Here is a 17863-nt window from a genome sequence, read left to right as displayed (position 1 = left end):
ACTCTTCTAAAGAAAAATCTTAATAAAAAATGGTTGACTGGAAATGTAGTAGGTGCTAATGAGATGAAACTTATAGTTCGAAAGAAAAAAATTTAAACAAAGATCTTAAGATACAGTTAAATATTTGATGACACATTTGATGACATATTTTCATTTTTTGTATTGTCTTTCAAATTTATTTGTTCGAATTTTAGATGAAATTCGAATATTTAAAATAATCAATGTTTTTCTATTGATAAATTCATCCTATTAGTATTAAAAGTTACAAACGTGAAAGGAAAAGATACTTTTTCCTTTATTTTTTGTAATTTTTTTCCATAACTAAAAACACAATTCAAGTATCCGATCAAAAGTAAAACTTGAACTAAAATTTAATAAAGTCGTATAATTTATAAAGAATAATATTGATCATTTTAATAATTTTATTATTTTTGACACAAGTAAATATTTTAAAACTTTGATGGGTGTTCTATAATATTTTGCAATGAAGTTATTTTAATAAATAAATTTATCGATTATTTTAAATGTGTATAAATTTTTTCTTTGGTAGTCTTTGAAAGCAATGAGTTCTCCGCTCTGGAAAACTTTCATTCAACTCTGGATTAGATATTCAAAACATTTCATAAGTAATCTTGCCCCGATAAGCCAGGCCAGTACCCATTCTTCGTCATCAGTGATGAGTGATGCAAAGACATCAACACGTTACTTTCAAAATTCGGGATTTAATCCGACCAGACGAAGAGTCTCGAGAATTTTTTTATACAGTCAGTCAAATCCCGTCACTTACCCCATTGTAAATCTAGCCGAAACTTCTCTGGGCCTGAAAAAGGTCCTCTGTCCTCTTAGTGCCCACCTGGTAAAGAGTTAGAAAAATATCGTGATTAGCTTGTTAGAAATTTTGGCATCGTGATTTGGTTTGAATGTTGGAATCAAGGATTGAAGCCATTGTTAAATATTATATGGCATCGATACGTACAATGCATTGTGTCGCGGTGATGTTTGTAAATATTTTTCCTGTTACGTAATAAAAGTTTGGTGGCGCTGTTGACCCCTCGGGGAACCGTTGCTGACAGTGACCTCGTTTTACTCTCCCCCTTTTCAGCGCTGACTTTCCGTGAGTCAAGTCCGTGTTATCTTTTGTGTAATCTTTGTTCCTTTGTCACGTAACCAGTTACGCGAGTCTAACTAGTTTTCCTAATCTCCGAAAAACAACCATTGAAGATCTTTGGAAATTTTTCAGACTGGTCGAGTCGGTCCTAATTACTCTGTCGCTAGACGGCCGAATCGCCAAAACGCTAAAGGCAAGAGGACGGGTGGCCGAGGCGGGTAAGACATTAACCTACCGCTCTGGAGAATCCTGATCAAATTCGCCTGAGCAACTCTTCAAGAATATTTCGGGGTAGATCATCCCCGAATATGTCTGTCCGGGATGTGTCGGCAGTGCCGGCCCGAGGCAAGTTTTAAGATGGAGCGAGATCCTATTATGGCGCCCCCTGGTTGCCCCTAATTTATACCCTTTAATTTTCTTTACCACTGAGGCGCTCGCTCCCTAGGACTTAGCGCCTGGAGCGTAGGGCAGGCTCTGTGTGTCGGGCCCCGTACTCATCAACTGGCCGCAATCATTCTAGGCCTGGACAAATCCACGACGGGTACGATTTTAAGAAAGACCCTCTTAGTGTCAACAGGGCAGAAAAAGTGTTTTTTTTTAAAAAAAAAGTTCAGCCGCTTCTGTGTAAAAAAAAGTTGTGTTTAAATAAGCACTATGAGTTCTGAAAGACAATTATCAGAGACTAGTTGTGGTGGAGCACGAATTTATGCTGCATCTCTTTTTTGCGGTACCTGCTGCTACGCAAATCTCCGCCTAAAAACAATATCATACTGTATTTGTAAATGCACCAATTATTGACTAAATTGCAGTGTTTATAAACGAAATGACACTAATACTAAAATTATTGTCAGCGAGGTTTTAAAAATAGATTATCAAATTGCAAGATTTCGAAAATAAGATTGGTAAATCGGGAAATAGCAAAAGCAGCAAGCATTTGTATTTGTTTATTGCTCATTTTTAACAATACATGTACGTGCTTTATCTTTTAGGCGCTTAACTTGTCAAAGAAAAAAATCCTTTATATGCAATCAGATTATTAAATAATTAATTTTCAAAAGTTTTAGTTCGTGAAACCAAGTAATTAATATAATTATTGTAGAAATATTAGAATATTGAATTTGCAGAAACAAATGCTTAAAGACAAGAACAGAATCAACAAGAATTTCACTATCTTTAGAAGTCATCGTTAAATATGTGGAAGAATTAAAAACTTCTTGACCAGTCTTAAAATATAAGGAAATACATTGCACTAAAGAAGAGAGTAGGCATGAATGCAGGTGGACGAAGGGTTTGCTGTGCAAACGTTATATATGACGGCCATGTTCACGACGGTACTAAAGATGTCATCATGCCTTTCTTGAAAGAAACAGGAACGATTCGAAGATGGGAAATTCCAGACTTTTTCTGAGATTTGTTCCCGATATTTACTTCGCCCCTCACTAACCATTATGAGTTCAACTTACTACCAAATTCATGATAGTCATAGAAAACGGCCCACTTGGTACCCACAGGACGAAAGGAATTAAAATACAGTAATACACTGTTTCTTAATTTGCTTATCATATTTTTTAAATCACGGTCAGAGATAATTTCAAATAAACGTCTTAGAGAAAAAACATCTACAAAGGATCAAATTCAGAAAGACAAATAGTCTACTTTAAATAATCAAAGTCGCATATTATCGAATCTTATCTCGGCAATTTTAAAAAGCATGAAAAAATTTTAGATAATAGAATCCAGAAAGTATATAAAGATTAATAAAATTAACATAGATCTATCACAAGCTGATCAGCAGGTCCCTTTAGCCCGAGTCACACACGGAGACATCAAAAATATATATTCAAATTATTCATTTCATTGAGTATTAAAAACAGAGTAGACCCTCCTATAATGCGGTAGATACGTTCCGCTTTATACGAATTTCGTTTTGTAGGAATCCGCATTATAAGAACCCGCGTTATAGGGGGGTCTACTGTATCTTTATTCATGTTTTTGATGTCTCTGTTACTGTACTGTACTAAAATTGATGTCTCTGGTGCTGTACTGTACCTCATCCTCCTAAAGATCCGAGGAGCAATGTTTCTAAATATTTATATATTATTTATTTATTACTCTTTTTCGAGTGTTTGTAAAGTGAAAAATACAAAATCTAGTTTTCTAAATTCTGTAAAATATTTTTAACATTACATTTTTTTTTTTTTTTTGCAATGCGCGTCTGCCCTCTTGCGACGATAAATAAGAATCTAATTTTTAAAAAAGTAACGAATTCGTAATTGACAGGTCTCATTCAAATTGTTCAATCGCTACACTGCACATTTCTAGTTAATTAAACGTATTCAGTAATTGGTCGAAGCAAATTTTTGTGATGGAGAAAGAAGTCGCTAAAGCCGGAAGTTCTTCCAATTTTTCCAAAGCCAAAATGGCTCCATTTATGCATCATTCTGGAAAAGGAGCAAAGCTGAAACGTCCGGAGAATATGGAAATTAGAGAACCGGAGAAGAAGAAACGTAAACGAGAAAGAAAGGAAAGTTATAACATATACATTTATAAGGTACTGAAACAGGTTCATCCGGATACCGGAATATCTGGCAAAGCCATGTCTATAATGAACAGTTTCGTCAGCGACGTGTTCGAAAGAATCGTTTTGGAATCCACCCGTTTGGCCGCTTACAATAAGAAATCCACCATCACCAGTCGAGAAATTCAGACAGCCGTTAGATTATTGTTGCCGGGAGAATTGGCTAAACATGCCGTTTCCGAAGGAATGAAAGCGGTTACCAAGTTTTCTACATTCAAGTAGAAAAATGACGAGTGTATTCGTCTTTCATTTCGTTTTTCGTTAAGATTATTTGAAATGCATATTTTCTGCAATGTTCTATAATTCTAGAATATTAGAATTTTAATAGTAAAGTTGCTATCCTTGACATAAAAGTTTTGAATTTTCATTTAAAATGACAAAATTGATATATGTATAAGCTTTGTTTAGAGTACTAGAGAGTTTCTGTAATTTACAAATTATATATTAAGTATTGAACATATTTTTCGTTTAAATAAAAACAATTATATTTAAATATGTATTATCTTTGATATAAATTTTTTGAAATTCAAACATTACAATAAGTTTTATAATTGCAAGATTTTATGTAGGCCTATTTGAATTAATTATCTGCAAGTATTGTGGTAAATTCGTGTATACAATATACACTTTATAACATATATTTCGATAAAGAACAATGTAATGCTCTTATATGCTATTCAACAACCTGTTTACTATATACACATATACTTTAATTACTTTCTATAGAAAATGATTATTGTACTGTACATGTCCACATTTAGTAGATTTAATTAAAGTTCACATTAGTCAAGAACATTATATAACAGTAATTATAAAGATTGCTAGTGAATTTTTAAAAAATTATATAAGTATTAAATATTAGTAAATGTTTAACAATTGAGTAAAGTGTTTTAGCTTTAAATACAGTAAATGAAATTTTCATTTGAAGCTGAACATTGATACCTATGTTTATATCATACGGTATGTAATTTCCAAGCCCAATTCAAATTTCATTCGAAGGTTAAGAAAATTTTTATGCTTGATCATCATTAACATCATCATTGACTTTGTTTCGGGATTTTTCACACAGAAAATCTGATGTCCTGAATACTTACTGCTTCTGTGAAATACATTCTGATTCTGAACCCAATCACGCCTTTGTGCCTTAAAGTTCCTTCACTGATATTGCTCAAAGGCACTCTAATGTTCAGCCAAATTATTGTAGATACAACGACTTTAAGGCCCTAAATAAATCGTGGTGACATTATTTCATCCAAAACTTAATTATGGATGAAGCAATCTCTGTAATGCTAATAACCTTTGCAAAAAAAATCCAAAGGCATGAAATCTGGAGAGCAAGTAGATCACGGAGTAGGACCATTGAGACCTTTCCATCGATTAGGAAACTTATCTATATCTAAGAATTTGCCCAGTGTGGTGGTGCTCCCCATCTTGCCCAGTGTGGTGTTTTTAAGCCTTGTTTATTTCATGAAAGCAAAAATTAATTTGAATTAATTCCCACGGGTTTTATGGTGTGTAATTTAAAATTATTAATATAAATTTTTTTAAATGTCCAAGCAGCATGGAGCCCTACTCATTGCGAGATTCTGAAAAGCCTTATGTCACTGATTGACTTCGATGCGGTTGGACTAAAGATAGGCGAGGTTAGGACCATTCATCCCATTTTGAGCTAAGCTGTCCCAAAAGAGGAAGCCCAAAACGTGTACAAGGGTGCAAACTTTACACATTTTTAATAAAAAAATATACGGATTTATTTACTTTAAGTGTTTATTTTTGATTTTACTGTTTGTAGAACAATTTATTATTCCTGTTGTTATGTTCCTACTAATATCGAAATATTATTTTGATCATACGAGTTGGGATAGAAGACTAATATTGAAGAAGCTCTAAAAGCTACGCGAATGAAAAACTTTGAGAATCCCTTCCTTACACAACGAATATAAAGAAATAATGCTTAAATAACACTTTAGAAGCATTTTAAATTTTATTTTAAATTCCTTTATAAATGTATGAAGTGTAAAAGGGATAGATTTTGATTAATAATCTTAAGTCTGGTGTCCAAGAAATTTATTGAACTTGTTATTTTCAGAGATCAGACTTCTCTTCTTGAGATATAATCTCTGACGTTGGGTAGATCTGTTACTACGCAAGCTGTTAAAGCAGATTTTGTAATGTGCATTTCTTTAACTTGAATCCACTCGTCTTTTTCTATATCGTAGTACTCCACACTAGAAACCGTTGTAGCGCCGTTAAAACCACCCAGAGCAAATATTAGATCTTCTAAAACCTATTAATGAGAAAAGAATTACGTATCATATATGTACTGTTCATATACGTTATATAAGCATAAATCAACTGAAGCAAAATTTACTTACAACGACAGCAAAATTACTTCTAGGTATGTTCATATCCGAAAGAGAAAGCCATTTTTTGGTTCTAGGATTATATTTTTCTCCACTAGAAAGTCTAGAAGTTCCGTTGAAACCTCCAAAAACGTAGAGGATTCCGTTATGATTTGTACAAGAAACCCCACTACGAAAGGTATTCATGGAAGATATTGTAGTCCACTGATTCGTTTCGGGATTGTAAAATTCTGCCGAACTCATGAAATCTCGACCATTAAAACCACCCACTACATAAACGCATCCTTCTAACTCTGCAGCACATGCATCACTCCTTTCGAAATGCATGGAAGCGATCATCTCCCACTTAAACGGAGGAAGCAAAAATATAGTTCTAAAGTTGGTAAAATTTTATAAAGCAAAAACTATTTTATTACACTTACTTGATTTGTGTCACAGTTATATTTCTCTGCCGAATTTAGTCTGGTGATTCCATTATATCCACCCAAGGCGTATATAATGTTGTCTGTAATGGCTACATTAATGTAACATCTAAAAAATATATACAGTAAATATAAGATTCCTGTGTGGTCTATGCTTAAATTATTTTTTCTATATATATTAACCTTTCCGAATACATTGGAGCAATCTCCATCCAGTCTGTCATTAAAGTATCAAAGCAATAGCAAGTATTAAAATACTCTGTACCATCGAATCCTCCTAAAATATAGATTTTGTAACCCACAACTGCACATTTATGATAAGCTCTTGGACCAATTTGATTTTCTGTGGGTAACTATAAAAATATTAATTTCGTTTTAGTATTTTCTATAGAACAAAATTGGCATTTCCATCCTTAAATCAGGCAAAGATATGTAAAATTACAATTTAATATAAAAGTACTGTTTTCTATTTTCATTTACTGTAGAATGAAGATAGAAATTTTTACAGAAAAAATCCAGAAGCCAGTTACTTAAGTTTTCCGGCAACATTTAAGACTGTTTATGGCTCCATCCGTTATGATATTTTATTTAAAAACTTCTTATGTAATTATTATAAAATGGCAAAAAGCTTAATTTTGAGGGTAGGGATATAATAGAATTGTAAATGCTAATAAGAAGTAAAACCTTCATTAAGTCCGATCCCATTCGAGATATGACACACGAGCCCCTCTATCTCCACTCCAATTAGACCTTTCAACCACCAAAAATTAACAGGATTAATCCCTTAAGATACAAACTTCCCTGCAAATTTTCATAAATTTTCGACGAAAAGCACAAGATTTATTAAGCTTGTGCTTTAAGTATTAAGCTTATTAAGTATGTTAAGTAAGTAAGTAAGGTTTACACATACAAACTTCCGAATTTTTTTGCATTTCTCATCGTTTTAAGATCCCGTGAAAAGTGTAACAATCTTGAGAGGGCGTCATTTTTTGATCGATCTCCATACTTTCCCTCTATTATATATAACAGCGCAGGAAAAGTAATAAACTTACATTAAAATGAGTTTATTAGTGCCGTAGTCAGGGCCGTCTCAGACGTTTTTCGGGCCTCACACTGATGCTCTGTGTTCAGAGGGCCCCGCATTTTCAAACTTCTAAGAAAATTTGATTATAGATTTTTTTGTTTTCATTAAATAGTATTTAATGAAAACATGTATTTACTGTTTTTAATGTTTTACTGAAAACTGTATTTAATGTTTTTAAACATGTTCAATAAACTTTTATAATTTTCCGATTAAAAAAAATTGTTTTGAATAAAATTGTAAGGCCCATTAAAAACGTTTTCTTGGAGCTCCATAAAACCTTCAGCCAGCTCTGCTTGTAATGGCCCTAAGCTATAATATATAAAGACTTTCCGTCCACCAAATAGGCTTAATTATACATGCAAAATAGCTAAGCTCTATGCTATAGAATGGATTGAGTAATAAAGCGACTTCAATACAGCTGGATAACAAGTCATTTCCGTTTTAAATGAAATAGACTACGCCATCGATTTACTTATCAAGTTGTATTAGAGCCACTTTACCAAGCAACACGCCATAGACTTATGCAAATCGTAATGGTCTCAGATGGAAACAATATACATTTAAAACTTTGTTTTTATGATAGTTATATATTAGACACTGTACACCGTATAATTATAGTATCTAAACATTGCATGGATTATACTGTGTAATTATACCGCGTAAACATTGATTATACTCTACAAGTAAACATTAGTTACTCACAACTATCATCCAACTATCCGTTTTAATATCGTAAGTTTCTATAAGATTTATAGCGCTTTCGCCACTCCAACCACCAATAACGAAGACGATTTCATGTGGTAATCTTGGTGTCTGTAATTCACATATTGATATAATAGGCCTACGGTTTCTTTCCAGCATGTTCACATCCAAATCAAATAGGCACTTGATGGCTTCGCTGATAACAGAGCGGCAGTTTGAATCGTTACAAACGTACTTGTTCAGTTTGACGTTTTCTATAAAGTAATCCGGATCCATCAAACCCAAGCGTACGTGTGGTATTAGCCTGCTAATATACATCGAACGGCCATTTTGATCGTGTTCGATCCAACGCAAAACCATTTCCCACACGAAATCTTCTCCTTTGACGTTCAGTTCTTCGTGACTTACGAACTTTATCACTTCATCCACGGATAGTGTTAGATACTGTTCTTTTCTAGCGACTTTTGTAAAGTTGGTTAATATAAATCTATTAAAGAAGGCGAAAACTTTATTGTGATTTCGTAACACTATGAGAATACTTTATAAAAATTAATATACACACTTGAAAGCTTTCGATTCCATCTCTTTGCAGTGATGAATCTTAAACAACTTCCATATGCCGATGCAGTTACTTATATTGATGTAATTAAGTAGAAAATCGCAGCAATTTTTTAACATTTTGAAGACCATAAATTTATCTGCCACCGAAGTTAATTGGCTCACGTTGTTCATCGATATATCGTTGTGTCGCATATAGGCGAACTGTATTATGTGCTGCAGCATCTTGGCTGTTATACCTGGAATCATGATTACTCTTCTTGGAATCTTGTTAATCGAACTCGTATATAACGCTTCGAAGTAAGGACTGCAGGTAACTAATATTGCTCGATGAACCTGGAATTCCCCCCCGTCTGTGGTTTTTAAGACAGAATCGCATATTGAACCTTCACTCATCATTTTCCATAAGATGTTCTGAGGAGATGAGTTTGAATAGTTCTGTCGTATTTTGTAATTCTCCTGTGTTATTTGTATCGAATTTCTATTAGACATCACCTCCTGNCAACCTATAAACTCTGAAGATAAATACTACTAACCAGACAGATTTTTTCTTTTATTATAGTTCAAAACTGATTATCATTTTCTCTGTATTTTTTTCAGTAAAATAACTTTGATTAGATTTAATAAACAATCATTAAACAAGAGTTTTGCTGTCCGTAATAAAATTCAGTTTGCAAAAATTGCATTCATCTGGCAATTGTAGTGGCGAATAGCCAGAAACCAGAGTAATCTGGAGAAGAAAACGTCGTTCAACGAAAAAGAACGTGAATCACTCATGATCTGATACAATTTTATTGTTAAATTTGTGTAAATTAACAATGCCACCTACAATTAGATGCATAGTTGATGCAGAGTTACCATTTTGGAGGTTTTACCTCTGGATTTAAATGTTTTCTTTTTGTCTAGAGGTAAATTTGAAGATTTTCTAAAGGAAATTATTTCTGTATTGTATATATATGTATGTATATTAATAAACAAAAATAAAGTTAAGGGAGTTACAACACCAACTTGTAGACTGTAATAATATAATAATAAACATGTCTATCAAAAAGCCTTAATTGAATTCCAGGGAGAATTTAATTCAAAATAAAAGCTTTTAGATCTACAAATGGAGGCAATCTTCGAGTCCATATACTCGACCATGGAATGAATTTTTTCGAAAAATTAAACAAAATAAAATTGCTTGAGAAACTCAATCATAAAAACTCTGCATTTTTTTATATTATCCGTCATACTTTCATTTTGGGTCGGTAAAAAAGTCACAGTAAGAGAAAAAATAACCCAGCAAATAAGAAACGTTTGGCAATTGCCACAAAAAAGCCAAGGAGACCCCCGATTCACACATTAACTCATAAATTCGATCAATTACTATATTAAACGAAAGAAAATAAGGAAAAGTAAACGATAACTCACCAGTCGAAACCTGTGCTTCGGTTTTGTCGTTATTATCAAATTTTTCAGTTTTATAAAATGAATTATCCCAATTGTAATGTGAAGATGAATCTATATTATTTTCCAAATTAGTACGTTCCGATTGTACATGTTTCTTTTTAAAACGATTATGATGATCCAAATCGATATCCGAATCCGATGAATCTATATCAAAATTATTTAATTTCTGTCGACGCAATCTTCGAGAGCTTCGAACACTAGTCCTGGTGAGATCAGAAGATAGATAAGTCGAAGGACTAGGAGACCGATTACTATTAGTTAACGTTCTTGACGTAGGAATATCGGGTATTTTAAAGGCATTAGAATCAACTTGATCATTTGTTGATTGAGATCGACCAGAAACAATGCTTCGTCTTGGACGAATGTGACGTCGTGATGACGTAGATGATGTGGATGTTTTCGAACCTTTCCCATCCATTTCGTTCTCGTCCGAACTGAAACGGCTCAATTCTAACTTATTCGAGCTACGACGTTTCGTTTTACGTTGTTGCATAGCTTTGTCGAATTTCATTTCGTAAACTTTTCTTGTCGTGTGTGTTATAGGACCTACCTTCTCTCCTAACTCTTCGAGTTTCTCTCTCAATTCCTCATCACTCAAAGTGGACGCCATCTTAGCTAATAAGATCCGTTAGGCTTAGCTTTGACACTAAAAAAACTTCCTTTCACCTATACAACATCAGAATTTCTTACTTTCGTACGTATTTTTTAGATGATTCACGCACATAATGGTAGAAAAATACTTTAAAATAATAACGGCATCGACTTGTATAATAAAATCTTACGTTCACATGGTTACCAAAATACAATCACCGACGCTCCGAAAGATTCGTCTGACCGGCTCTGACGTCACAACAAACCCAGATGACCGGAAATATAATTATTTTTAAACATTAAACGTATTTTATCGTTTTAAATAATTTTTTTAATTTTTATTTTCGACTTTTATCAAATTATATAATAATAATATTGCATCGTTGTTTATAATATTTAATCAATTTATGTATCCGCATTTATTCCGCCGCTGTATAATGAATAATTTCAGTTCAAAAAGTATATTTTTTTATTTTTGTTTTTAAGTTTTTAAATATATCTTCCGTTATTTCTAATTTTAAAAATATAATAAATTCGTATAAATTATTTTTAAAAGCCGAAATCATGTTTGCATTTGACATAATAGGCGAACTTATAGCAGACCTTCACCTCTTTAACAAAGAATCTTCTGTTTAATACTTATTCAAAGGCTCCTTTCTTGGCATCCTCAATAATTTAGTTGGAAAATTAAAATTACACTAATTATTTTTTAAATCAACCTAGTAAATTACTTAATATATATGTGTGTAATATATGGAAAATGTATTTGAAGTGTTTATAATAATAATAAGATGATGATCATTGTGAAAAAATATGAAATATTTAAGTATTAAGTTACTCTTCTAAAGAAAAATCTTAATAAAAAATGGTTGACTGGAAATGTAGTAGGTGCTAATGAGATGAAACTTATAGTTCGAAAGAAAAAAATTTAAACAAAGATCTTAAGATACAGTTAAATATTTGATGACACATTTGATGACATATTTTCATTTTTTGTATTGTCTTTCAAATTTATTTGTTCGAATTTTAGATGAAATTCGAATATTTAAAATAATCAATGTTTTTCTATTGATAAATTCATCCTATTAGTATTAAAAGTTACAAACGTGAAAGGAAAAGATACTTTTTCCTTTATTTTTTGTAATTTTTTTCCATAACTAAAAACACAATTCAAGTATCCGATCAAAAGTAAAACTTGAACTAAAATTTAATAAAGTCGTATAATTTATAAAGAATAATATTGATCATTTTAATAATTTTATTATTTTTGACACAAGTAAATATTTTAAAACTTTGATGGGTGTTCTATAATATTTTGCAATGAAGTTATTTTAATAAATAAATTTATCGATTATTTTAAATGTGTATAAATTTTTTCTTTGGTAGTCTTTGAAAGCAATGAGTTCTCCGCTCTGGAAAACTTTCATTCAACTCTGGATTAGATATTCAAAACATTTCATAAGTAATCTTGCCCCGATAAGCCAGGCCAGTACCCATTCTTCGTCATCAGTGATGAGTGATGCAAAGACATCAACACGTTACTTTCAAAATTCGGGATTTAATCCGACCAGACGAAGAGTCTCGAGAATTTTTTTATACAGTCAGTCAAATCCCGTCACTTACCCCATTGTAAATCTAGCCGAAACTTCTCTGGGCCTGAAAAAGGTCCTCTGTCCTCTTAGTGCCCACCTGGTAAAGAGTTAGAAAAATATCGTGATTAGCTTGTTAGAAATTTTGGCATCGTGATTTGGTTTGAATGTTGGAATCAAGGATTGAAGCCATTGTTAAATATTATATGGCATCGATACGTACAATGCATTGTGTCGCGGTGATGTTTGTAAATATTTTTCCTGTTACGTAATAAAAGTTTGGTGGCGCTGTTGACCCCTCGGGGAACCGTTGCTGACAGTGACCTCGTTTTACTCTCCCCCTTTTCAGCGCTGACTTTCCGTGAGTCAAGTCCGTGTTATCTTTTGTGTAATCTTTGTTCCTTTGTCACGTAACCAGTTACGCGAGTCTAACTAGTTTTCCTAATCTCCGAAAAACAACCATTGAAGATCTTTGGAAATTTTTCAGACTGGTCGAGTCGGTCCTAATTACTCTGTCGCTAGACGGCCGAATCGCCAAAACGCTAAAGGCAAGAGGACGGGTGGCCGAGGCGGGTAAGGCATTACCCCACCGCTCTGCAGAATCCTGATCAAATTCGGCTGAGCAACTCTTCAAGAATATTTCGGGGTAAATCATCCCCGAATATGTCTGTCCGGGATGTGTCGGCAGTGCCGGCCCGAGGCAAGTTTTAGGATGGAGCGAGATCCTATTATGGAGCCCCCTGGTTGCCCCTAATTTATACCCTTTAATTTTCTTCACCACTGAGGCGCCCCCTAGGACTTAGCGCCTGGAGCGGCTGCTCCGTTCGCCCTATGGTAGGGCCGGCTCTGTGTGTCGGGCCCCGTACTCATCAACTGGCCGCAATCATTCTAGGCCTGGACAAATCCACGACGGGTACGATTTTAAGAAAGATCCTCTTAGTGTCAACAGGGCAGAAAAAGTGTTTTTTTAAAAAAAAGTTCAGCTGCTTCTGTGTAAAAAAAAGTTGTGTTTAAATGAACACCATGAGTTCTGAAAGACAATCATCAGAGACTAGTTGTGGTGGAGCACGAATTTATGCGGCATCTCTTTTTTGCGGTACCTGCTGCTACGCAAATCTCCGCCTAAAAACAATATCATACTGTATTTGTAAATGCACCAATTATTGACTAAATTGCAGTGTTTATAAACGAAATGACACTAATACTAAAATTATTGTCAGCGAGGTTTTAAAAATAGATTATCAAATTGCAAGATNATCAGACTTCTCTTCTTGAGATATAATCTCTGACGTTGGGTAGATCTGTTACTACGCAAGCTGTTAAAGCAGATTTTGTAATGTGCATTTCTTTAACTTGAATCCACTCGTCTTTTTCTATATCGTAGTACTCCACACTAGAAACCGTTGTAGCGCCGTTAAAACCACCCAGAGCAAATATTAGATCTTCTAAAACCTATTAATGAGAAAAGAATTACGTATCATATATGTACTGTTCATATACGTTATATAAGCATAAATCAACTGAAGCAAAATTTACTTACAACGACAGCAAAATTACTTCTAGGTATGTTCATATCCGAAAGAGAAAGCCATTTTTTGGTTCTAGGATTATATTTTTCTCCACTAGAAAGTCTAGAAGTTCCGTTGAAACCTCCAAAAACGTAGAGGATTCCGTTATGATTTGTACAAGAAACCCCACTACGAAAGGTATTCATGGAAGATATTGTAGTCCACTGATTCGTTTCGGGATTGTAAAATTCTGCCGAACTCATGAAATCTCGACCATTAAAACCACCCACTACATAAACGCATCCTTCTAACTCTGCAGCACATGCATCACTCCTTTCGAAATGCATGGAAGCGATCATCTCCCACTTAAACGGAGGAAGCAAAAATATAGTTCTAAAGTTGGTAAAATTTTATAAAGCAAAAACTATTTTATTACACTTACTTGATTTGTGTCACAGTTATATTTCTCTGCCGAATTTAGTCTGGTGATTCCATTATATCCACCCAAGGCGTATATAATGTTGTCTGTAATGGCTACATTAATGTAACATCTAAAAAATATATACAGTAAATATAAGATTCCTGTGTGGTCTATGCTTAAATTATTTTTTCTATATATATTAACCTTTCCGAATACATTGGAGCAATCTCCATCCAGTCTGTCATTAAAGTATCAAAGCAATAGCAAGTATTAAAATACTCTGTACCATCGAATCCTCCTAAAATATAGATTTTGTAACCCACAACTGCACATTTATGATAAGCTCTTGGACCAATTTGATTTTCTGTGGGTAACTATAAAAATATTAATTTCGTTTTAGTATTTTCTATAGAACAAAATTGGCATTTCCATCCTTAAATCAGGCAAAGATATGTAAAATTACAATTTAATATAAAAGTACTGTTTTCTATTTTCATTTACTGTAGAATGAAGATAGAAATTTTTACAGAAAAAATCCAGAAGCCAGTTACTTAAGTTTTCCGGCAACATTTAAGACTGTTTATGGCTCCATCCGTTATGATATTTTATTTAAAAACTTCTTATGTAATTATTATAAAATGGCAAAAAGCTTAATTTTGAGGGTAGGGATATAATAGAATTGTAAATGCTAATAAGAAGTAAAACCTTCATTAAGTCCGATCCCATTCGAGATATGACACACGAGCCCCTCTATCTCCACTCCAATTAGACCTTTCAACCACCAAAAATTAACAGGATTAATCCCTTAAGATACAAACTTCCCTGCAAATTTTCATAAATTTTCGACGAAAAGCACAAGATTTATTAAGCTTGTGCTTTAAGTATTAAGCTTATTAAGTATGTTAAGTAAGTAAGTAAGGTTTACACATACAAACTTCCGAATTTTTTTGCATTTCTCATCGTTTTAAGATCCCGTGAAAAGTGTAACAATCTTGAGAGGGCGTCATTTTTTGATCGATCTCCATACTTTCCCTCTATTATATATAACAGCGCAGGAAAAGTAATAAACTTACATTAAAATGAGTTTATTAGTGCCGTAGTCAGGGCCGTCTCAGACGTTTTTCGGGCCTCACACTGATGCTCTGTGTTCAGAGGGCCCCGCATTTTCAAACTTCTAAGAAAATTTGATTATAGATTTTTTTGTTTTCATTAAATAGTATTTAATGAAAACATGTATTTACTGTTTTTAATGTTTTACTGAAAACTGTATTTAATGTTTTTAAACATGTTCAATAAACTTTTATAATTTTCCGATTAAAAAAAATTGTTTTGAATAAAATTGTAAGGCCCATTAAAAACGTTTTCTTGGAGCTCCATAAAACCTTCAGCCAGCTCTGCTTGTAATGGCCCTAAGCTATAATATATAAAGACTTTCCGTCCACCAAATAGGCTTAATTATACATGCAAAATAGCTAAGCTCTATGCTATAGAATGGATTGAGTAATAAAGCGACTTCAATACAGCTGGATAACAAGTCATTTCCGTTTTAAATGAAATAGACTACGCCATCGATTTACTTATCAAGTTGTATTAGAGCCACTTTACCAAGCAACACGCCATAGACTTATGCAAATCGTAATGGTCTCAGATGGAAACAATATACATTTAAAACTTTGTTTTTATGATAGTTATATATTAGACACTGTACACCGTATAATTATAGTATCTAAACATTGCATGGATTATACTGTGTAATTATACCGCGTAAACATTGATTATACTCTACAAGTAAACATTAGTTACTCACAACTATCATCCAACTATCCGTTTTAATATCGTAAGTTTCTATAAGATTTATAGCGCTTTCGCCACTCCAACCACCAATAACGAAGACGATTTCATGTGGTAATCTTGGTGTCTGTAATTCACATATTGATATAATAGGCCTACGGTTTCTTTCCAGCATGTTCACATCCAAATCAAATAGGCACTTGATGGCTTCGCTGATAACAGAGCGGCAGTTTGAATCGTTACAAACGTACTTGTTCAGTTTGACGTTTTCTATAAAGTAATCCGGATCCATCAAACCCAAGCGTACGTGTGGTATTAGCCTGCTAATATACATCGAACGGCCATTTTGATCGTGTTCGATCCAACGCAAAACCATTTCCCACACGAAATCTTCTCCTTTGACGTTCAGTTCTTCGTGACTTACGAACTTTATCACTTCATCCACGGATAGTGTTAGATACTGTTCTTTTCTAGCGACTTTTGTAAAGTTGGTTAATATAAATCTATTAAAGAAGGCGAAAACTTTATTGTGATTTCGTAACACTATGAGAATACTTTATAAAAATTAATATACACACTTGAAAGCTTTCGATTCCATCTCTTTGCAGTGATGAATCTTAAACAACTTCCATATGCCGATGCAGTTACTTATATTGATGTAATTAAGTAGAAAATCGCAGCAATTTTTTAACATTTTGAAGACCATAAATTTATCTGCCACCGAAGTTAATTGGCTCACGTTGTTCATCGATATATCGTTGTGTCGCATATAGGCGAACTGTATTATGTGCTGCAGCATCTTGGCTGTTATACCTGGAATCATGATTACTCTTCTTGGAATCTTGTTAATCGAACTCGTATATAACGCTTCGAAGTAAGGACTGCAGGTAACTAATATTGCTCGATGAACCTGGAATTCCCCTCCGTCCGTGGTTTTTAAGACAGAATCGCATATTGAACCTTCACTCATCATTTTCCATAAGATGTTCTGAGGAGATGAGTTTGAATAGTTCTGTCGTATTTTGTAATTCTCCTGTGTTATTTGTATCGAATTTCTATTAGACATCACCTCCTGTACTAGTTAATTAAACAGATAAAAATTTTGAATTAACTCTTGATATGAATAAAAAAGTTAAAATACTGATATAAAGAAGCTGTTTATGATCCTGATTATTAGAATACAATATTAAATAATAATAAATAAAATGTATTATTGCTGTGTAAATAAGCCAACATTGTTTTGTTAATATTTAATAATTCATGATGAATTTAAAATTCATTTGATACAGATACTAAAATAATATAAAAATCAGTAATTAAATATTATCATTTTTAAATTTCTGTTTCAAAAATTCAGTAAAATAAAATATCAAAGCGGGATATATACAGTAATTACTTTTATTTATTAAATGTTATTTGTACGGGTTGTTTCATAAATGTTTGGCCAAATTTCACAAGCTTATAGAAGGTGAGATCTATAAACCGGCGAAATTATGAAAGGCTTTCTAATGTATTACTAATTAAATTCGTTTACTAATCACAATATTTAAATTTATCCAAGAATATATTTGTAGCTATTTATCAGTTCTTTAAAAAATGGAGATACTTATATTTTTAAAACTCTTTTCAATCTATGGGCACTAAGAGGGCCTCATTTTAGCATGCCCATGGGTTCGGCCAGACCCACAATGAGGAA

At 33.1% G+C, this 17863-nt stretch overlaps 3 protein-coding genes across 3 annotated transcripts; 1 reads left to right on the top strand and 2 right to left on the bottom strand.

Moving 5' to 3' along the window:
• Positions 1–3329: 3329 nt before the first annotated feature.
• On the top strand, positions 3330–4124 carry LOC111636951 (late histone H2B.L4-like). The gene has a single exon (XM_023382337.1). It carries the CDS (start codon positions 3474–3476, stop codon positions 3906–3908), a length of 435 nt encoding a protein of 144 aa, XP_023238105.1. The 5' UTR covers positions 3330–3473; the 3' UTR covers positions 3909–4124.
• A 1564-nt stretch (positions 4125–5688) lies between these two features.
• LOC111636984 lies at positions 5689–17366 on the bottom strand. Its single transcript, XM_023382383.1, has 13 exons — positions 16746–17366; positions 16184–16670; positions 14581–14750; positions 14398–14506; positions 13988–14320; positions 13711–13899; positions 10229–10877; positions 8820–9330; positions 8258–8744; positions 6655–6824; positions 6472–6580; positions 6062–6394; positions 5689–5973 (listed from the first exon to the last, which is right to left on the bottom strand). The coding sequence occupies exons 1-13, from the start codon at positions 17231–17233 to the stop codon at positions 5779–5781; spliced, it is 4230 nt and encodes a 1409-aa protein (XP_023238151.1). The 5' UTR covers positions 17234–17366; the 3' UTR covers positions 5689–5778.
• LOC111637113 (lamina-associated polypeptide 2-like) lies at positions 10038–11113 on the bottom strand. The gene has a single exon (XM_023382534.1). The coding sequence runs from the start codon at positions 10875–10877 to the stop codon at positions 10053–10055; it is 825 nt and encodes a 274-aa protein (XP_023238302.1). The 5' UTR covers positions 10878–11113; the 3' UTR covers positions 10038–10052.
• Positions 17367–17863: the final 497 nt, after the last annotated feature.

This window comes from Centruroides sculpturatus, unplaced genomic scaffold (genome assembly GCF_000671375.1).
Source record: "Centruroides sculpturatus isolate CEXI.00-Female unplaced genomic scaffold, Cexi_2.0 scaffold60, whole genome shotgun sequence".
Taxonomy (NCBI): domain Eukaryota; kingdom Metazoa; phylum Arthropoda; class Arachnida; order Scorpiones; family Buthidae; genus Centruroides; species Centruroides sculpturatus.
Note: the sequence above shows the minus strand (reverse complement) of the source record. Positions and strands in the feature narration are given on the sequence as shown.